A 24,389-nucleotide genomic window follows, 5' to 3' on the forward strand; every position below is an offset into this window, starting at 1 on the left:
TGTGTGGCAATTGACATTATGTCGATCTGACATGCATCTGTTTTGATAGTTCATATTGTACATAAATCAACACTACCATCACTATTTATATGCCATTACAAACAGAAAGAATTGCTGATTTCAGTGGTAAAATTTGTTTTGCTGTTTTGACAACAGTGATGTCACAGTAACATCATGAAACTTACCAGAAAGATTGTCTTCATCTAGCCATTTGAAAATTAGTGATTTATCATGGGTATGGTGTATTATGTTGGTTTATAGCTTGTTATATATACTATGCTAAATTTTGGTATATTTTGGAAATATTTAGTGTATAAATTATATTTTTTGTTAATTTTTGAAAATAATCATACCCATTAGTATTAAAGTTAGGTACGTCCCACTACTTTTCAAAAATAAAAAGAATTATAAATTGGTTATTTATTTATTTATTTACTATAGTGAATATAATTCTCTAAATCTTTGTATATTTTGGAAACAATTAAAAAAATAATGTACCTGTAGTAACAAATTTACCATTTAATGTACTATTTGTGGTTTTTAATGTATAATATTCTTCAAGAAAACCTGGATAATTAGTGTAGTAATTTTTTTGTGGTTTATGCGTAATGTTTTTATATCATGATTATCTCCACTTTTCCTGTAAAAAAATCATGTATTACAACACATGTAGGTTTATAGTAAAAATGTATTTTTTAATAAATGTTTAAAGTACGGGTAAAAACAGTTAAAATTGGCCTGCTCTCTGAGGAAAACATGATTGCCAGTTCGAGAGTTACCCTCCAACACTATACATTCATACTGAGTTTTATTACCAAACTGAATATTTGTTATTTGCAATAAAAATAATACCTTTTCTTCTCTTGTATTTAAAAAATAAAAAATATTTGTTTTGGTTTTTGTTTTAAACACCTCTCTAAATCTCCATTTGTTTTTTTTGTTTTTTTTTGTTTTTTTTTTTGAGGTTCTTAAAATATATCTACCCAAAATATAATTATTTAAGTCATATTTTATTAATAATTTTCCATAATCACACGTTAAGAAAATAGTACAACTTTGACATAAATTACAATTTAAACAGTTTCTGATATAAACTTATTAAAAAAATATTATAAATCAAGAGTTTACTGAAAGAATTGACAGCAAGTAATGTACAGAGTCTTTGATAACTTATTACCTTTTCTGACATTTTCCCCTACCTAGCATGATGCTATTGGATGTCTTTAATTAATATTATTTGTCAATACCATTGTATACTATTTATGAATGTATACACTAACACGGGGCGACTCAAACAGCTTCTGTCTAATTTGTTGGAAGCTGTTTGAGTCGTGCCGTAGCCTAGCCCCTGCCTGTCCCCACTAGCCTGGCATGTGGAGCGAACGTAGTACATGTAAATGTGTTCATGTGAGCATGCAAGGTGTATGGAGGTGGCGGGCCGAGCGGGGGCTGGCCAAACTTTCATCTTCTAAACGTTCCAGGGAAAGACTCGAAAAGAGGGAAAAGGGGAAAAGGCCTGCGGGAACTGAACTGCTATAGTGGACCCAGCAAAGGTACTTATTTGATCACTTGACAGCGCATGGATTCACTAACGTAATGTGACGTTCGTGCCGTCGCTTAACACCACTAACATCGGCTACTCTAGTCACTAACACTGTTGTCTTCTGTCACCTGTGTGTCTGTTTGTACACGGCTTTGCGTTGCTCGCCACGTTGGCCGTACTTTATCAACACCAATGTGTTACACTTGTTTAGCTATCTGATCACCAGAGAAACATTAGAGTATGTTCACATTTTCTAAGAACACAAATGATATTGTATTTAGAGGACTGTCTGGAAAGGAATGTCCATTTCATCTTGAGCTTGATAAAAGTAAAAAGGTCAATTAGTGTCTGATAGTGACTGACATTGAGAAAGTCATTCAGTCCTTTTTTAGTAATAGTTTGAAAGGCTGTTGTCATGGGGAAATGGCCTTTAATAATGAGAAAATCACATTTTTTCTTTACTGTGAACAATTTATGGTAAGGACATAATAAATATTATTGTTGTCTATTTTTGGAGGGATCAATCCGATGTCGATGAAGAATGAAGCATTTTACCAAATGTTATGATGTTGTTGGTAATGTGAATAGGACGATTCAAGAAATTAATTTGAGTGACAGAACTTTTCTCATGAATATACAGTGTATTGTATTGCTGGCAATAAATTATCATTTTTGCAAATTTATCGTAGACTTGATCAGCTGAATCTTTATTCAATTAACTAATTCCGTTTAAAATTTTCTACCATTGTAATAAGTTCTTCATTTATATCAATGATATATGAAAAATATATACAGGTTATATTTTGAATTTGTTTGTAAATGCTAAAGTTTAGTTTGATATATTTAAACTTTTTTTGGAAATCCCTTTTAATTTTTTAAAGAGTAGTAAAAACCATAAAAATAATGTTTACTAAAATTTAACAAAAACATTTATGTATATATTTATTTATATTTATATTGACATCAATTTTAAATTGGACTTTTAATATTTTTAGATTTAATAAAATTTTAATTCAACTTTTAATTGGTGTTATTTGATAATATCGTTTTTTTATCACTTAAAACAAATTTTGTACAAAGTTTTTATAGTGTACCGTACCAAAATAACGAGTCTGTTAAAAAAAAAATCAGTAATGGTTGAAAACAGAATTAGAAGAAAAGAGTTTTCACTTTTATGTATTTTCACTTCAAAACCACCGGGAAGTGTAATAATTTGACTTGATTGATGGCCCAATATGTTGTCGTATACTAGGTAGTTGTGGTAATAAATTATTGTTTTAAAAATATTCAACCACATGTCTCAAAATAACTGTTATAAATAACCAGTTGATAGTTTTATGAAGTTACAAATAACCAAAATCCATTTATTATGTTTTTGAATTTTATTTGATCAAAATTCAGTTGAACAGTCAATTCTTTTGTAAAGTTGCTGAGATGTGTATTATATACTATTATTGGGTCTTTTAACGGTTGAATTTGGTGTACATGTGTCTCATCTTAAACTTCTGTTTTCTCTTTTGTGGTATTTCTGTGCCAATTCTTATTGTTTATTGTTCTTTACAGCTTTATGTGGGAACTAATCCAAAATGTCATCTAAAATGAACACCTTTGATGAAGATAAAATGTATAAATTTTTAGTTTATAAAAATAAATATAATTGATAATTGTTTAACACAAATTACTATTGTACAAACTAAAGATTTATATAAACTGTGAACTGTTAAAAATGAATTATTTAGTATATAACTGTTTTCCTTCTATTTAATATTATTCTATTTATGATATTTAATCACATCAACATACAATGAAACAACATACAGATTGTCAAATTAATCCAATAAGTACTTTGATATATAATAAAAATTATACATAAAACAAGGAAACCAAGAAGTTTTCATTGAAACGGTTACAAATGAGCCGGTTCAATATGTGTACAAAATATATAAATTAGCGACATTTATTAAGTGCAACAAATATTAGTATAGAATTTTAATTCCAAAAAATGTTTTACAAAATAATATACCAATAAATTTATATTTTACTGCTAACTAATTATTACACTTCTTCAGCTTAAAATAATGAATAAAAAGTTTTGAAGATGTTGTTTAATTTTTGTTTTATTATCCCTTTTTGTGTTACTTGTATTATTCCTAAGAGAAATACATTAAGGGAAATTGCCATCAATTTTAATCTATGTCACAATTTTGTAGTATTGAAATGCTACGAATGTTTAGTATTGTAATGACTCATTTCATACACCCATCTCACATCCATTTCAATACTTAGACCTAATTTAATTTAGAACTTTATTAGTAATAATAATTAATGAATAATTATTTATAAATTGTCTCAAATTTAACTACAAACAATAATAAATACGAAATCAAAATTAATAAAAATTCACCTTATTACATATAAAATTCAAAAGTTATAAAGTGAACTAAAGTCAGTGATACAGTGTGCAGGGATGATTGTTTGAAGAGTGAAGAGAGCAGATTTTTGAAAGGTGAAGAGGAGAGAGGGATCTGAAAGAAGTGAAGCAAGATTATTATTATAAAGAAACTGGTTACATTTATTCAGCAGTATTTGAAAGGTTACTTTATTAAATTCTTATTATCACTGAAGTACAAAGAAGCAGAAGACAGACATTGGGGTGAGAAATTCCTTTTAAGTTTACTAGTGATTCATTGGAAGAACATAAAACCCAGGAACATTCGATTTGGCTAATAATTCAATTTTTAATATAATTAAAAATTTAACAACAATTATTTTCAAAATTACAATATCTTTTATAAAATAAAATACCCAATATTTCTATTTCATTAAGCCAGCACGACCACCCTGCCCTAAAAAAAAAATTAAGAATTGTATTTAAAAATTTACCATTATTGTATCCTCCATCTTGTTTCAAAAATTCAAACTTGTATGTCCAATTATAATTTATCATCATTAAATTTTCACATTTATATCATACTGAGTTATTTGTTATTTCTAACTATAATCAGAATACAAATTAAGTTTAACCATTATTTAAAGTGTATAGTAATAGTAGGATATTACAAAATTGGCGTCCAACGTAGTGGCTTAATGAAAATATTATAATCTTTGATTTGAGACAATTTTCTAGATCGTAACAATAGCCTAGACATAAGTACTGTACGTAGTTAGCTGTCATTTTATTCATATTGTCTGTCCAATAGGCTATAGGTTATTTAATAACTCACTATATAAACATTTAATTAACAATACATTAGTCCTGTAATATTATTCATATCTTTATCGCAATTAATGTCCCGTGATTTTAATTTAAGATACCCTAAACGGTACCCATTCCCAACAGATAATATGGAAAATAACCAAGTGCTAAACGTAAACAAAGACGCCATTAATCCCGGTAATCGAAGACGAAAGCGAACAGAGAGAAGAAGCAGAACAAACTCCCACAATTCCTCGCGCTAACCAAGTCAACATTCTCACAGCGGTCGACAACCAATCACGGATGAATGAAAACAGTGCTACCAACACCTACGCGGCAAATTTTCCCTGATTCCCTGCAGAGACGTGAAGATGGAGCTACTGCGCCTCCCACACTAAAACGTAGTTGAAACATTCTCATTATACTCAATCAGTTGATGCCATTGGCAGTGACAGGTCAAATAAACAAACCGCTGACGAATCCCAATCGACAGCTCTTCATGCTATCATGAACGGTTTAAAACAACTTAATGAAAATTTGATTAACACTAAATCTGAGTTAAAACGAAAACCTAAACGCAAAAATAAACGAAATAAGTGATTTGTATTTCTAAAACTAAAATCGAACTTAGCTATGAAATCAAATCTTGTAGGGAGAACACTCGAGACACAAATTAATGAACTGCGGGATAATCAAACTGAAATTCCGAAATGAATTGAACGCTATAAAGGGACAATCAAGATCAATTCCGTGAAAAAATAGACCTGAAAATTAAAGAATCCACTGACAGCATTAGAGGAGAATTAAATCATAGTTTTGAAGAACATAAGGCATTTGTAAACCAACAGATGAATAACCAACAGTTCAAGATATTAGAATCGGTACAAAACAAAAATCAAACTCTAGAAAATAAAATTGCTTTTGAAATAAAAAATGCTATAGACCAAGTACGACATGAAAACGCAGAAACAAATAAAAACAAAAATCAAAACCATTATAAATGAAATTCAACCACAAATCCAAAACAATCATGATAGAATAAACAATCTAGCCGAGTGTATTAATAAATATGAATGTGAATTAGAAAATATAAAATCTAAATCTCAAATTGAGACGAAACCATGTGAACCATTGCAAGTCATTTGTACCGGAGGAGATTCTGTAGACAGACAAGTGCCAAAATTACAACGGACGTTCTACCAGTCCAATGGAATTTTTACAAAAAATTAGAAGGTATTACGAAAAAAATATAGGTCGTGTGCAACTCACACACACATCTAACACTGAACAGATCTCATTGACATATTAGAAAGTAGTCTCTCGAAGGTCACGCGTCACGATGGTTCCCAATTAATAAAACACGATATTAAAAGCTGGAGGATTTTGCACAAGAATTTACTACGAAATATTGGAGTCGTGATGTGCAACGCGGCATAACGTGCAAAAATAGAATCAGAACATTACAAGAATAATGGAACATTGACTCGTGCTGAATACTTCACCGAGCGTGTTATCACACTACAATCGATTACCCCACTATTAACCGAAGAAGAAATCGCCACCATGTTTATCGGAACGGTTTGAACAAATTATTCAGGATAGCCGGAGCGTTTCAAAACATTAACACATTAAAAGAGTTTTTGAACGATTACTACAACGAGAAGACATCCGAGACGGCCCAAAACGGAACAAAATAATTTCATCCAAAATCACAATTCATCTGGTTATAAGCCAATACACCAGAAACCTCACCAATCCCCAGTCACACCACATAATAACATTGAACAAAGAGCATATCAGCCAAGGAATCAATATCACGGACAAAATCAACATTATAATGAATCGAAACCAACATAACAAAAACTATTACCACCCATACAACAGTCGTAATGATAATGAATTCAAGAGTAAGACACAACCATACAAAGACCACTACCAAAATCGACAGAAATACCCACTACTACCCAGGAAAACGATAGACATTACCCCACCACAGAACATGCACAAGTATGCACTATCGTGCGGCAGGGAGAAAAATGCTCGAAATCTACCTTCTAGTACCGGCAACGACCGCAGCGAAGACGTTCCAGCGGCGGGAAACGGCTGCGCGCTGTAGAAACGGAACCGAGGAAACATCGCACCAGAAATAAAATACGAAAAAACTACAGCGCTAGAAAATAACGACCTCGGATATTTAAATCAGAATTATTCTTCAAACTATAACCCTAGTAGTGAATTTCAAGTTAACAACATAATATGTGATAAAGATTTCCTTTTTGAGGAAAAAATAGAACATCCACTAATAACTAATCCTATACAAATAAGATGTCCAGAAATTAACATCAAAATTAATAATGTAGAAACTAATGCCTTAATTGATTTCCGGATCATCTATTACTTGTTTGTCAGAGTCTTGGCGTTTTATGGACAACCAACAATCATTAAGCCATTTGAAGAACTGCCCCTAGCCAATACTCAACCATTAAAACTGCTATTGGAAACATTTCAAAACGAATCAACAGAGTCATATATGTACCTGTCACAGTAGCTGATGAGACTACTCACATACAATTCCTTTATAGTACCAGGCATCTTGTCAAACCAGTGATTTTAGGAATGGATATGCTAGTATTATGGAAAGCAGAGCTAAACTTTAATAATAATACAATAAATATGAAAATAAACAATACAAATGTTATAATGAAGTTTGTAATGGCAATAAATGAAGGGCACTTATGTGAAATCACCACTCAACAAGGCGTTATGCTTATGGAAGATTTTAATGACTCAATGTCAACATTTAATGAGTATGGCACTATAAAACAATGGGAAGATAATAAGATTAATAATGAGAATAATGATTACATTGATGCACAACACAATATATCATCCAAAGATAATATGTCGGTGGAAGATATAATGAAAACTCTAATCCCTAATAACTACATAAATGAAGAACAAAAACAATGTTTGATCAATCTACAATACCGATATAGGGACGTTTTCTCAGACAAACCCGGATGTTGCACTAAATATGAACACGAATTAAATATAGAAAATCCTAAAAATTTTAAATCATTAACTCTATCCAGTACCTCAAGCATACCAAGACGCTGTACAAGTGGAGATTCAACGCATGGAGAACCTTAACATAATCGAGAGAAGCAAAAGTACCATACGTAAATGCTATCATCCCAGTAATTAAAAAGTCTGGAGAAATTCGATTGTGTTTAGATGCCCGCAAAGTAAACGCAATAATTAAACCAGATTTCGAATGTAACCGCAGTGTTAGCGAAATTCTGAGTAAATGTAGAAACGCGAAATTCATAAGCAGTGTTAGACCTAACGGCTTCATATTGGCAAATCCCACTTACTAAAACTTCGCGTCAATATACCGCATTCCAATTTAGAGGCAAGACCTACCAGTACAAAGTCACACCATTTGAAAAAATTTCTACTTCCCAAGCTGCACTAGTAAGAGCTCTTGATAACGTGTTTGATGATGAGATAGAAGCTTTCACAGCAATTTAACGTTGATGACATATGTATCATTTCCCCGATTTCAATACACATCTACAACACCTAGAATACATATTCAAAAAGCTAGCTGAAGCCAACATGACAATAAACTTTGAAAAATCTCAATTCTGTAAAGATTCTGTACCATTCCTAGGTTTTACTCTAACAAATGAAGGTCTTTTGTTTGGATAACAGTAAGATTGATCCAATTCTAAACTTCCCAACTCCCAGAAGTCGTACACAATTAAAAGCATTCCTCGGATGTATAAATTATTACAATAAATTTATTCATAAATTCTCTGAAACAGTCCAGCCACTATTACGGCTAACGTCAAAGAAGGTTAAATTTCATTGGACTAGAGATGATGATACAACATTCAACAAAATTAAACAGCTGTTCATAAAAACTAACACTCTAACACACCCCCCGATCCATCCAAAGAATTCTACTTACAGACCGATGCGTCCCGAATTTGCAATTGGCGGATATCTATATCAAATAAAAGACAATAACGAAAAAAGCTGCAATTACATGTTCATATCACGCACCATTACAACCAGCAGAACAGCGTTTCACCACAACCGAAAAGGAATTATTGGCTATAATCCACTGCCTACAGAAGTGTCGATACATTGTTATGGGCGTTAAGTTAACAGTAATTACAGATAACCACGCCTTAACCCTTTTTGAAAAACCTGCCGTTATGCTAAACAATAGATTAGCAAGATGGATATTGGCTATACAAGAGTACGACCTTTAAAATAATCCATTGCAAAGGGACGGACAACATTACGCTGGACACTCTCAGTCGTATAAATCCCCACAACACATGTCAAGCGATGCAACAACCTCACTGAATTATCTATTCATTACATCGAGAGAATTCCCGACCAACATCTACAAGATCAACTCCGAAACTTACCTCAGCTTCAACATCAAGACCCTAAACTACAACCACTTATAGAAATCTTACAGTCACCTATGGAAACAATGAATTTTCAACAATTATATACTAATTATCGTTTATATGACAAACACTTTACTACAAAAAATTTAAGGGCAAATGGCTTATAGTCCATCCCAGAATCAGTAATTAAACCACTAATACTAGAATGCCATCTCTATTATCTACACTGCGGTGCAAAAAAATGTTTCCTGTTACTGCGTGAAAATTTTATTTTTTCAAGAATATGCATCGAACAATCAGGCAACTGTTATCATCATGTGATAAATGTCAGCGCTGCAAAATCAAACAACCATCCACTCAACAGTCAAAGCCAAAGGAGTTAAATGCAGAGAGAAGAATGACCAGTTTAGCAGTTGACATCATAGGTCCCTTACCGACTAGTGTAGGAAATACAAAATACATGTTAATTGTTATTGACATATTTTACCAAATTCGTTAAACTTTATCCACTGCAAAGAGCAACAACCAGAAGTATATTACATAAATTATTTCACCATCACTTTCCTAATTACGGTTTTCCTAAACGAATTCAATCAGATAACGGAACCCAATTTAAAAGTAACGAATGGATCAGGAAATTTGAATCCCACAGCATACAATTAATATACAGTCCAGTGTATCACCCCAGTTTTAATTTGGCAGAACGGCCAATTAGAGAAATAAAGCGCTGTCTCAGAACATATTGTTCACAGAATCATAAGAGATGGGTGAAATATGTACATGTTAATAAATGAATGTCTTAATGAATTTTACCATGAATCAACTGGATTCACACCAAATGAACTACAGTTTTTGGAACAAGAAATATCAGATTTTGGGAAAAATATGTATCAAACCCTCTAGCTGAAAAAGTACCCAATCGAACACAAACTACTGATTGCAAGGCGTAAACTTGAAGAAAGTAGAAAGAAGAGATCTGATAAGATAAATGAAAAGAGAAAACCAGTTTCTCTCCAAATTAATGACCAAGTATTGGTAAAGTCCCATCACCTTTCTAAAAGCTATAGCTGGTGAAACATCAAAATTATTTGAAGTGTACGAAGGACCATTCATAATTCAAGAAATCCTCGGGAAATCGACCTACCAAATTTCTGATTTATCCAAAGAGCATGTATATGGACCTTATCATATATCCTCTTTGAAGCCATATAAAAACTCGGTCAACAACGCTACAGAAGATACTGAAGTTGACGCGTTGGGACGTGCGTGAAATTAATACTATTTTCCCCAAATAAACAGTGCAACTATACACCCAGTGACATAGACACTTTTAATCAATACTATATAAACATTTTCCTATCAGGGAGGGGATAATAATTTGTTAGTGGAAAGTATACCGCTATTCGGTACACAATTCATTAAATGTGTATTTCCAAAAATAAAACTATGTCCTTTGACATTGAGTAAATATTTGCCATTGATCTAATGTTTCTCTATTGTTTGTTTATTGTATACTAAGAAACTTGTAACTTTGTTTCGTTGGCTTTGCTTAAATACTACTTAACCTAATTTTAATTTTGTTCTCTTTTTTTCTCCTATTGTTTGTTAATTCAATTTTATTAAATAGTATGTAAGATCATCAATTAATTCACTCATTTAATGTGGTTCATCCTTCTCTTTAAGTATCACACATCTATATGTATCATTTGCTATTCATTCGTCATTGTATCGAAACCATGTTCATTTATTTCACATGATTTCTGAGGGGATATTGTAATGACTCATTTCATACACCCATCTCACATCCATTTCAATACTTAGACCTAATTTAATTTAGAACTTTATTAGTAATAATAATTAATGAATAATTATTTATAAATTGTCTCAAATTTAACTACAAACAATAATAAATACGAAATCAAAAATTAATAAAAATTCACCTTATGACATATAAAATTCAAAAGTTATAAAGTGAACTAAAGTCAGTGATACAGTGTGCAGGGATGATTGTTTGAAGAGTGAAGAGAGCAGATTTTTGAAAGGTGAAGAGGAGAGAGGGATCTGAAAGAAGTGAAGCAAGATTATTATTATAAAAGAAACTGGTTACATTTTATTCAGCAGTATTTGAAAGGTTACTTTATTAAATTCTTATTATCACTGAAGTACAAAGAAGCAGAAGAACAGACATTGGGTGAGAAATTCCTTTTAAGTTTACTAGTGATTCATTGGAAGAACATAAAACCCAGGAACATTCGATTTGGCTAATAATTCAATTTTAATATAATTAAAATTTAACAACAATTATTTTTCAAAAATTACAATATCTTTTATAAAATAAAATACCCAATATTTCTATTTCATTAAGCCAGCACGACCACCCTGCCCTAAAAAAAAATTAAGAATTGTATTTAAAAATTTACCATTATTGTATCCTCCATCTTGTTTCAAATTCAATAACTTGTATGTCAATTAATTTATCATCATTAAATTTCACAATTTATATCATACTGAGTTTATTTGTTATTTCTAACTATAATCAGAATACAAATTAAGTTTAACCATTTATTTAAAGTGTATAATAATAATAGTATATTACAAGTTGGTATACCATCGGAATCGTGGCATATAGGAATTGTCCTATTTTAGTCTATTGTGTACATTATAATTTTAAAGAATACTATAAATGTGTAGGAATGCATAAATGTATTGATTTATGACCGTCAGAAAGTAAATTAGATTTCGTGCCTCATGAAAAGTTATGAAAAACCAGTGCTATTCTTTTATTCATGTTGCGTCTTGCGATGTGAGGCGTGGCATGAGGATATAACCGTACAGATGACCCATGTATACTATGCGTTTACATGTAATACCAGCTCAGCTTTTTGAAAAAATTGTGTTTGTTACTTCTTTTTCCAAGAAATATAAATAAATGTAACTCTGGCACAAACAGAATTTTTGAAAATCTCTAAATGCACACTAATTGAACTGAGGCTAAACTTTCTTCAGCGCTTAAACAGCTATACTATATGGATGTTATCACAGTAATTGGGTTTATCTTTACAGATGAAATAAGAGCTTTATTATTGAATTGATATTATTGCACGTCATAGCTTTAAATTAATCTAATGATTAGGTAAACATCAACAACTTTGTTCAAGTTTCTTGAATGCTTCATTTATATTTGTTAACAATAAATATATTGACAACTGTAGTATATACATTTTAAAACCAGGTTTGAGTCAGGTGGAACAACTACATTTTGTTTGTAATATTTATTGATATTATAAAGTAGATTTATATATATACTTTATATATTGATATTGTATATATTTTTATTTGTGTTTGATTATTGTTAATTTCTTGGCCACACATTGTTCTCAGTTGTCACTGAATTTGAATTTAAAATAATACATCCTCTAAAATGTGACCAACATACTTTTTGCTTTTAAAGAGAGAATATAGAAAGTAGTAAGGTAACTTCTTGTGGGAATAAATGTGTGAATCATATCCTGTTGTAAAAGTAGATAACACAAACTCACTGCACACATCCGTTGCTCAATTGTTTGTTCACTTACTTCATAAGTTCCTCTTTTATGTTGAATTTTACTTTGAATTCATTTCTTTGAAATAAAATAGTCCGTCCAGATCAGTCAGAAGTGGATAAATTTTGTCTCAACTGAAATATTATTAATTTTTTTCTCATAGGATTTACATGTACTCATTATCTCTAAAACCGTTCGAGAAATAAAAAAAGTATCGTTGTCTGACCATCTGTATAATAACTCTAGATAGAAGAGTCCTAGAGACTTAAAACTTCATATATAGAGTCCTCTTTCCAGGTAGATCCACATTAACCCATAGGCTTAGTTGAATTTTTTGCACCAAAACTAGCAATTAATTGGAAGGAAAATGTCAATCTTTCCTATTGACGTTATAGGAATTTAAAGTAATTAGGTTTTTGTAATTTTTTTATCAATAAGTTTCCACGTTTATCAATAAGAAACCACGCTACAGTTTACTGACAATTCAAGAATTATTATTTATTAAATATATTAGTAACTAATAAAATTTTTTGGTCTTTTTCTTACCTTTTTGTATTTTGACATTTTACAAGCTAAATTATTTATAAACCAACAAATGTATAAGTGTGTATTTGTTTTTTTATAAACTTTGTATTATTAAAAACAAACTCTCACAACATCATTATTAAAAACATAAGATATAACAAAAATATGCAGTCGCCAAGTTTAGTTTATACAAATTTTGCTTCCTTACAATGAAATTGCCGTTGAATGTTGTTGGCATGGAATTTTTACAATGTGTTCCTAAGAAACAAGAATATAGTTTAATTTATAATTAGAGATTTTGTTTAACAATAAATAATAATATCAATAATTATAATATTGGTGACGAAACATTGTAATAATTATTCATGAAATACTGACTCATTGTTTCACAAAGAAATACATTCAGTTTGTTTCATTTTGTTGGCTGGCCTGTAGCTTTATGACAGAATAAAGTAGTAATAATAGTCACAAATAAATAATAAAATAATATTCATAAAACTAGCTTGGTAAATTGGTAATTATATTTTAAGCTACATTTGCCGTAATATTAGGTCATAACACAATGCAAATAGAATCGGTAAACAAGCCCTGGCATTTAATTGCTAATAATTAAAATTACAACATTTTTTGCTCATAGTTGGTAAGCTTGTGGCAACAACTTAAAAGGTCTGCAGAAAGTGTATTGACACACAATCCAGCAGAAAAAAATTTAAAGTATGCTGAAACAGTACATTGCAACTCCGTGATCATGTTGGGGTCGTGAGTTCAGGATCGGTCTGTGCAGTGAACAAGTAATTGTGTGAGTCTAGAACATGGGTCTTTAGAGTCAAAGGGTAACAAAATTGCAATAATCTAGAAAAAAAGTTTCAGTCAGTGTGGTACAGACTGTTATTACATTCTGTTGGGTTCCTCAGTTCTCTGTTGTATCAGTTATAAAATTATTAGCTACTAAATTTTTCTTATGTTGAAAATGTGTTGTCAAATTACTTAATTACTGTTAATTACAAGTTTTTATTCATTATTGTTCCATAATATGTTTCTATTTCTAAATAAACATGGCAATTTATCAAAATATGCTCCTATAAAAACGCTTTTTATTTTAATTTAAATAATAGATCTTTGAAATCCATTGAGGCCTCAAAAATGTTATGTTAGAAAAATAAAATTAAGCGAATTACAAAACGGGTGTAGCAATCATAAATTAACTGTTGTATGCATAAATTTTGTTTTTTCAAACAAAAAATAAATATTTTTTTCAATCATGTGTACAAGTAAACAATATTTTTATTTTTTTTAACTTTGTTGTGTGCAAATTTCTTGTTTAGCCACTCTTATCGTTGCCACTATTATTTGTGCCTTTTTCCTTATTGAACCAGTAGTTATGAACTCGGAAGTCGTGTCTTCCATATACAAAATATCATCTATAATAGTAATAATAGATGTCAGTCAGCAACTACATTACTCTAGAGAATAAACAGCAGGCTTAATGTTTATTGTCAGCTGACATTGATTTGGCAGAAACAGGAATGCTAGTTGTTTATTGACTTCTGTGGTTTAGCCGCTCTACTGTTTCAATGATTTTTATTTGTTCATCAATGTTGAACTAATTACCAATAATTATTAGTTATATTTTTACATCTTTACTAGAAAAAATCAGACAGTAAAAAACTTTTAATATTAAGTGCCACATCTTATATCTGTCATCTACATGACACACATTAACCTAGAAAAATAAATGCAATCTTCATATTTCCATCATTGTTATCCTTATTTTTCATTTAAAACAATATAAATATACCCAAACCTACATTTCATATTTTGAAATTTTGTTGCTACAATGTTTCCAACCAGAAATATATATATATAAACAGTCAATTGTAAACAAATTTATATATATATATTACAGGGTGATTCGGTTAGTGTTACCGGCACTTTCTGAGCTGATTGTACTATAAAAAAATAAAGAAAAAAGTTCATATAAACATGGGTCCGGAAATGCTTCCTTACTGGGTTATGGCCAATTGAAGATTTCACCAAAAATTGTGTGCAGGAGGTCAAATGATGATTTGCCACGTGTTTATGAAGAGATATTTATAGGCGGAATGCAACTTTTTCTAACGGATTTTTAGATGAGAAATTGAATAAAGTTCATCTCATAACTGTATCTCATTTAGTTTTTTTTTGTTTACTACAAAAAACAGAAATAAAATAATTTTGAAAAACACTTTTTTTTTTTAAGGTTTAACGGACAATTATTTTGTTAAATAGGCATTGAAGACCCACATTTTTACAAAGAAACTTGCAAAAAAAATGTAATTCTGAATAAAATTATGTGCCACACGGCTATTAAACAGCGAAGTATTAGTTTCTGGAATTTAATTTTACAACAAACATTCTACCAAGCAAGAAATACGTATTTAGTAAATAAACACCGTAATGTAATGATATAAGGTACACAAATAATTGATTAGCATACAGTTGTAAATACGATTTTAATAGATTAATGCTCAACTAAAAAACAATAATACTATTACTTTTTAGGACTATCCAAATGGTTACATCATGTACCTACATATCTTTGTCACGTTAGCTTTACAGAAGGTAAATTATGTTTTTTATAAGTTGGTATCACAAATCAGCTGTTCAACAATACACTGCAATTTATTGAGGAATCCAAATTATTTGTTACCAATTCTGTACTAGTTTAATGAGTGCAATTTAATACAATTAATTTACTACTCGTTTGTTAGTGAAGTGTATTTTAAAGTAACTTACTATCACAATTGCAATGCCTTTGTTATTTACAACGGAAGAATATGCCGACATGGTATTGTCTTAGGGCGTTTGTGACGGAAATGCAACCGCTGCTACTGCAGAATACCGAAGACGATTTCCTAATCGCAGAGTTCCAAACCCAAAAACGATCAGTGGATCATTTCGTACCCTAAGAGTAACAGGTAAACTTCCTAGTATTAATAATTATCGGGATCGCCCTGCCCAGAATAATGTAGATATGGAAGAGGCTATAATCATGGCTACTGAACGCAGGTCCTGGTGTCAGTACACGGCGTCTTTCTATGGCGATTCGCAGTGTCTCAGTCTGAAGTATGGAGAACTTTGCGCAAAAAATAGCATGTTTCCCTTACCATAAACAACAAGTTCAAAAGTATTCAACCAACAGATCCTCCTCTTCGATTGGAATTTTGCAACTGGTTAATTAGAAACCGTCAACATCATAGAACCATTTTATTCACTGATGAAGCTCAATTTACCCGAGATGGCGTCAACAACCTTCACAATGAACACACTTGGGCAGAGGGAAATCTACATAGTACAATCGTGCGCAACTTTTCAACACAGATTTAGTGTAAATGTATGGTGTGGACTCATTCATGATCGATTAATAGGACCATTCATTCTCCGAGGACATCTAAATTCCCACATGTACCTAGAATTCCTTACAGAACAACTACCACTATTATTAGAAGATGTTCCATTAGCAGCAAGGTGCAATATTATTTTATCAACATGATGGTGCCCCTGCCCACTTTCCCATAATGTAACAATGCACTTAAACGAGCAGTTTCCCGGGCGATGGATTAGTCGCGGTGGACCACACACTTGGCCACCAAGATCACCAGATCTAACTCCATTAGATTTCTGTATATGGGGGATGACTTTGGATGAAGAACCTGGTGTACCAGGAAAAAAGTAAATACACGTGAAGAGTTAATAAATCGAATTGAAGATGCCGCCGCACAAATCAAAAAACAATCGTGCAGCGTTGCGGAGGATAACTCGATCAATCAGAAAGCGAGCTGCTAAGTGTATTGAAGTACAAGGACTGATTTTTGAACACCTGTTTATGAAAGTGGTACGTAGTATTATAAGCTTTAGATGAAAAACAATAATTTTATTTAAAACTTAATTTAAATTGCATCCTAATAAATCTTATGTGTAGGCTACTCTATGTCATTAAAAATGCGGTTTTCCTTTGCTTTGGAATTTCTTGCATGGTAGAATGTTTGTTGTAAAATTAAATTCCAGAAACTAATACTTCGCTGTTAATAGCCGTGTGGCACATAATTTTATTCAGAATTAAATTTTCTGCAAGTTTCTTTGTAAAAATGTGGGTCTTCAATGCCTATTTAACAAAATAATATTGTCCGTTAAACCTTAAAAAAAGTGTTTTCAAAATTATTTTATTTCTGTTTTTTGTAGTATAACAAAAAAACTAAATGAGAATACAGCTATGAGATGAACTTTATTCAATTTCTCATCTAAAAAATCCGTTAGAAAAAGTTGCATTCGCCTATAAATATCTCTTCATAAACACGCGGCAAATCATCATTTGACCTCCTGCACACAATTTTTTGGTGAAATCTTCAATTGGCCATAACCCAGTAAGGAAGCATTTCCGGACCCATGTTTATATTAAATTTTTTTCTTTATTTTTTATAGTACAATCAGCTCAGAAAGTGCCGGTAACACTAACCGAATCACCCTGTATGGTATATTACTACTTACTTAAATAATTTTATAATTTTCTGTTAGTACAATTTAAGAGACGAAAATCATCTTATTTAGCGTTATTATGAATTTTTATATAAATGTTTTTAAAACATACCAACTTTTTTTAAATAATTGAAAAAATTGTAATGGAACAAATACTACGCTACCTCAATCACAACAAACTGCTTACAAACCAACAGCACGGATTCCTTAAGGACAACTCAACGACCACGACCCTGATACAGCTTTTCAAGTGCATTCTGGACTGGCTGGAGGAGGGCTGTGCAGTTACTAGACTTTTTCTGGACTTCACCAAAGCCTTTGATTGCCTAAGTAATGACTGTCTGATCAGAAAAATGAAAGCCCTGGACATAGCTGGAAAATCAGCAAACTGGTTCTTCAGCTATCTAAACAGCAGAAAACAACTTGTGGAGCTGTGGCATACTGCTGGTAATACAACAGAAAGGGTCCACTCTAAATTACTCCATATAAAGTGAGGGGTACCGCAAGGCTCAGTCTACCAACTCATCTGCAAGGACCCTGTCAAACATTAATGTACACAGACGGTACGGTTGTCACACTTGTAGGAAGGGAAAATGGGTTACTGACTACTAACACTGAAGCAGCTATAAATTTGACCAAAGAATACTTTGCTCCCAATGACATAATCCTCAATGGCGATAAAACTGTTCAACTAGTCAACATAAAAAAAAAAAATACAGATATAGGAACAAATTAACTGGAATATAAAACCAACACCAAGCATTTTGGCATCATAATTGACTCCAGCCTCTCAGGAAAACCACACATAGACCAGCTGTGCAAGAAGATCAGTGCAGGCGCTTACTTGATTCACAGACTCGAACAAATTAGCACCCCAGAGGCAACAAGAACTGCATACTTTGCCTTTCTTGAATGTCACCTAAGATACGGCATATCAACATGAGGAGGAATCACTGCAACAAACCTTGAAAGTCCTCATTCAACAAAAGAGAGCTATAAGGTGCCTCACAGGGCTTGAGCAAAGAGAAAGCAGCCGAACAGCATATGTTAAGCTAAAGATCCTCATAGTAGTGGCACTCTACATACAAGAGGTCATCATCCATTCAGTCTCCACACAACAAATGAGACATAGAGATATCCTCAGTACTACACTAGACATGCCTCAGACTTTGCCCTGCCTTCTCATCACCTCAGCATGTACAGCAAAAAACCGTCATACATTGGAGCAAAACCTTTCAACCTGCTACCAAAGGGCCTGAAGAACACTCCACCCCAGAAGCTGAAGAAACACAACCATCTGGCTGCTGAAGAATCCTTTCTACTCAGTGGAAGAATACCTGAGGAAAACACCACTGGACCCAGATGTAACTTGAAAACAATAAAATAACACCCATACTGAAGACTTGTTCTAAAATAATTTAACAATTTGTAATTTGATACTAATCTCTAAGATTATGTTAATAAAGATGTCTATTGTCCATATAATGTAATTGGACTCTTGGCTTTGGATCTGCATGGTGTAGAATGTAAAATAATTCACACCATATCAAATAGGCATACTTTTACAACCCTTTTACAAAAGGGTTGAGCATTCAATATTACGATTGTGTGTTATGGATCTCCAAAAGTATACAGTAAAAATTTTATTAATAAAAAATTCTATTCTATTCTCCTTAGCATAATATGCCAGTAGATTTGTATCAGTATTAGGCATTGTTTGAGATTTTTTAGACTACATCAGTTCATTACCAACTTAGTCCTAAACGAAAGCAAAAACTACCAACTCATTTTTACACCAAATCAAATCCACCACCAAGAGCTTTCAGAAATTACCACTACTAAATCTAAAATATTTAGGTTAAATAATTGATATTAACCTCACATGGAAACCTCATCTTGAACAGCTCCGCAAGAAACTTGATTCAGGCATCTTCGTTACACAGATAAGCAACAAAAAAACAGCCATGCCAGCATACTATTCTCTTTTTTAATCACACCAGAGATATGTGCTGATAGTCTGGAGAGGGACTACTGCTACACTTTTTCAAAGAGTTTTGATAATACAAAAAGGGCTATAAGGACACAAGGTGCTGAATATACGGGTTACCTGCTGATAAATACTGATTGAAGTATCACTCTATATCCCCTACACCGTGAAGTCTGGCCAAGCCAGATTGGGGAATCAACACAACTACAACATGAGCCACAGGCACAACTTCACACTTGACACACCACTTCAGTCTTTTTAAAAAAGGCCTTCTACTGAAGTCCTGTCTTCTACAACCGTTTTCCTGAAAACCTGAAGAAGGTGAGAAGCCTGGAGACATCACTGACGTAGTAGCTGCTAGACAGATCCTTTTACACCTTGCACGATTTTCTAAATTGAAGGACTCCAACAATAAGATAGATGAAAGGACAACTTAAGTAATCATCTACTAGATCTATGACCTACTGTTTTTTATTGTATTTTTGATGCAATACTGTACTCTGTGTATATTTAAATAAAGATGATTTGATTCATTGATTTCAAAAGCAGCATCTCAATTTAATATGTCTATTTCTTGTTCCTAATTGTGACACTATCCGGGCTCTTCTCTATCTCAGTAAATTTATAAAAAGGAATTTGGAGTAGACAATTTTTAATTATTGTAAAATATTACTTTTTGGGATATTCAAGATTACGATTAGAATCTACATATAAATAAACAACTATAATTGCTGTAGTATAAAAAGAAAATATGTTTCAAATCAAATTTTCCTGCATGAAATGCAGTGTCTGTATGTTTATTTACCTGATAAATACCCTTAGATATCACAAGCCAGTCATGTTAAACTTCAATAATTTTTATACATTTTTTAACAAACCATGTTTGGACTATTTATTTGTTTTTATTTAAACACAAATAGAAGAATTTTAACCCTTTGAGTGTAGCGGCTATTTCCCATAAAATGCCTGTATGTTTGTTATAATTTTATAAGTGACTGGTAAGATACCTATAAAACTATTATAGATTTGGATTTTTTGCATTTAAGTGAATGTGATATATATTTTTATTACGGTTGAAAAAGGTTAATATAAAAAATTAATTTACTTTGCAGTAAAGATTGGAACCAAATTTGTATGCATCTAATATTTTTTTCAAGTTATACTGTCTGAAAGTTCATGAAAGATGAACTTTATTTTATGCATCATATATTTTACAAAACAAATTGTTCTTAAACAAGGTTTTCGGAAAAGTTATTGAAAAATACCTGTCTAATAGATTTTTTATGTGTGATGTTTAAGTTTGTGTGTGTGTGGGCGTTTAAATCTAAATTCATTAGAATAATAATATACAAGCTAAAAGGATATAAGCAATGTTTCTACAAACCATTATCACTTAACAACTGCCACATTTACAAACATTGCATTACAAACTAACACATTTTGATTTTGAAAAGCTTCAGTTACAGTGCTGTCATTATATAATAGTACTGTATAAAAATAACATTAAATGTTTGTGGTATTTGTTTGTCAGAGAAAATAATTAAGTAATGGGGAAATACTCAGTATAACCGGAATTTTATTCCATATCAGCCACCGGGAGAAGACATTGTCATTCCAAAGTGATTCAGAGGCCAAAGAAAGACATACCAAACTCAAATAATATACTGATAATTCAGAACCTAAAAAATGCAGCATTGTGGTTGCATGCTTGAAGTATCATTGTACTATATTAATTGTTATCGGCAAATGAATCACCAAATTTATCAGTGGTTGCACATATGCGCTTTTTGTACCACCCAAATAGGCAACTTGGTGGCACCCAAAGGACCAAATGTCACCAGAATAAAAAGAAAACTTGAATGTAATAATATACAAGTGCACCATAAGTCAGAGTTATTGCTGTAGGGTGTAATGTGTGAAAATGATGTTTGTTGAACACCCAATACAAATTGTATAAAGCATTATATACCCAGTAACAACTATTCTGTAGTTATATCAGGTACTTACTAGTTTAGTAAAAGAAGTTTACAGAAGTTTTGAAAGATATATCAATAGAATCTAAAACATTTGGTAATTTTCAATATTTTAGTTTCAAACCATTTTGTAGAATAGTTTGTTAAATAATGTACTATGTCTGATGAGACAGTCTATGTGTTAATTATAAACATTGTGTTCCACAGAAGACACAATTGTGATGGTATGTGTATGAAAAACGTACCATGGATGAAACTGTGTTCTCTTGACCAATTTATAGTACATTCACTTGAGTACACTTTTACATTATTCTTAAAATGACTTGTTTATCAATTTCCTTTTTGAGTGTTATACTGGTTTTAACATCAATTTCAGCATCATTGTGAAGTAATCGATGTTACAAAAAGGTGAGTTACGCAGTTTCTGTGTGCTTTGACATGTTCTTGGATGGCTTTCTACTGCCCAATGCTTGTTTGATGTATATTTTTCTATTTCAATGATGTAGTTTGTTTTGGCTTTTGTAGAGTTGAGTTTGAGTTTTGGTAAAAGGTAATTTCTAATTGTAGTAGTACAATTAGGATTATTTTAATGTATTATTTAGTTTACTTTTACAGCAATACGATTGTTTTTCTACACAAGTGTGATTTTTTATTACTAACTCATAAGGAATTAGTATGAAAATTGGTTTTTATTGTTCTCTTTTTCTTGTTGGGGAAGGTTATCAAAAATATTTTTGAATGCAGTACAAAATGGTATTGCAGCATAATAATAATGGTACAATATAATTTATCAGGCATAATGTTTCTGAGTAGATAGCAAAGTATAAGGTCTGTTGAAAAGATAGAATAGGCTAGGCACATTTATATGTATATGTATCTTCAAAAAAGAAAATAAGGAGTAGTATGTATAACCTTTTTTACATTTTTTCTATATATTAGATATTTTCAAGAGAAAAAAGATATTTTTTATTTTATTATATGTGTATGTATATGTCCTAAAGAATATGTAATCTCTTGTCTAAACATTCCATATTAGGTACATTTGTTTTAACCCTGGATCTGTCAAACGACTAGTAACTAGTCGCTTAAAAATGTCTCTACAATTTTAAACTAATTTTATTTAATTATTACAAATTGTACATCACATTAATTGGGATGTGTGACATTTGATTTTATGTATTGTTTATTAAATAATAATGCATAGTAAGTACACACTGAAATTGTAAATTTTTAATACAAAATATTGGTTTGCTGTTTTCGCTCGTCAACTTCGACAGAATGCTAAATAATGGGACTTTGTCCACATTAGCAGGACATTTCATTCGGGAAAAATGATTGGCTACATCATTGAATTAAACATTTCTTCATACCAGCTACACTACGCCATTGGCCATTGTTTACTGCTCTCTGGTCTGAAGAAAGATATCCATTGCAAACACGGTTAGCAGCATTTCTATAATGTCAAACGACTAGTCGCTACTATTTTTAATTTTATTATAGAGTTATGATTGTAGTAAGTGACTTCAAACTTTTCATCATGAAATTAGTCATCAAAAGATTTTTGAATGTGTATATTTTTATGTTGTTTTTTGTAAGCACACAAACTTCTACTGCTTTTCTAAATAAAATTAAATAATTGGTGGAAGTGAAATTTTGTTTATGTTTGGCACAAAGAACCTTTTGGGAGACGTTTTTCTTGTTTTTAAGGTTTTACTTTATAATTTGTATTGTTTTAATTTTTTCATATGTAATGCTAAAAAAATTCACAAATAAATCCTATAAAACTCCAATAAAGTAAGTTCTACAATGTCCTTAAAAAGAAAATATATAATACTATATATATTACTTCAATAATAAACATTCTGCATAGGTTTGAATGATGATGTACACAACTAACAAAATAGTGCCCGAAATTACAGGAATTTTAACAAACAGATCCAGGGTTAACTCAAACTAGCCACAAATGTTGAATTTGCTCCAAAACCATGTTAAATGTTTTATAATAACAGAGAATATTATTAATAACAGGAAGTTGTAAACAAACACAGATACTTTTATTTACACTTATAACATTCATACCAAAATTATGAAACTAAATAAATAAAATGCTAGTTTTATTTGTATTAGTTTATAAACCAATATTTTATTCTATCATTCTATACTTTAGATGCTGATTATGGTGGGAAACTGAATTAGTATTTTTTTACTGCACTAAGTTAAAAAAAATTTATTTGATCCACAACTTGATGTATATTTCTATCATTAACATGTAGATATGTATAATATATATATATTGACTTGATCAAAAATTAAATATTCATCACATCCAAGGTGATTTTCACTGCATTTAGAATCATCAGATACATTAGGAAGCTTACATCATGATAAATATGTTTATACCATTTACTTATTGAGATATAACTGTTTTTGCAAATATTATGAGTTTTAAGACAGGTTTATATTAGTTGAATACGCTTGCCAAATTGGTATAGCTGATTTACTTGGCCCAGTTTAATCAGTGATTTAGAAGTAGCCTTCGTTTCTACACTCAGTTGAAAAAATTCTGAAAATTCCGCTTGAAATGTATGTTGTCTTCAGCAGTTTCTGGAAAGGATGTATGAGGTGGAGGAGGAGGTAAATGGAAGGGGTGGAAGAGAAAAAAGTTGTAAATAACCATTTGA

The 24,389-nt window shown here is 31.3% G+C and overlaps 1 protein-coding gene across 2 annotated transcripts in view; it reads left to right on the forward strand.

Annotated features, from left to right (window-relative positions):
* The window catches only part of LOC124367576 (type II inositol 3,4-bisphosphate 4-phosphatase), a 69,197-nt gene that overhangs the window by 19,230 nt on the left and 25,578 nt on the right, over positions 1 to 24,389 (forward strand). Inside the window, exon 3 of one of the 2 annotated variants that reach the window (XM_046824519.1) lies at positions 1,482 to 1,553. The exons of the other annotated variant lie outside the window; for it this stretch is intronic. Within the exon in view, the coding sequence (XP_046680475.1) occupies positions 1,482 to 1,553 (72 nt within the window). The remainder of the gene's footprint in view (positions 1 to 1,481; positions 1,554 to 24,389) is intronic. 2 annotated transcript variants of the gene reach the window in all.

Source organism: Homalodisca vitripennis, chromosome 1, assembly GCF_021130785.1.
Source record: "Homalodisca vitripennis isolate AUS2020 chromosome 1, UT_GWSS_2.1, whole genome shotgun sequence".
In the NCBI taxonomy this organism is placed as follows: domain Eukaryota; kingdom Metazoa; phylum Arthropoda; class Insecta; order Hemiptera; family Cicadellidae; genus Homalodisca; species Homalodisca vitripennis.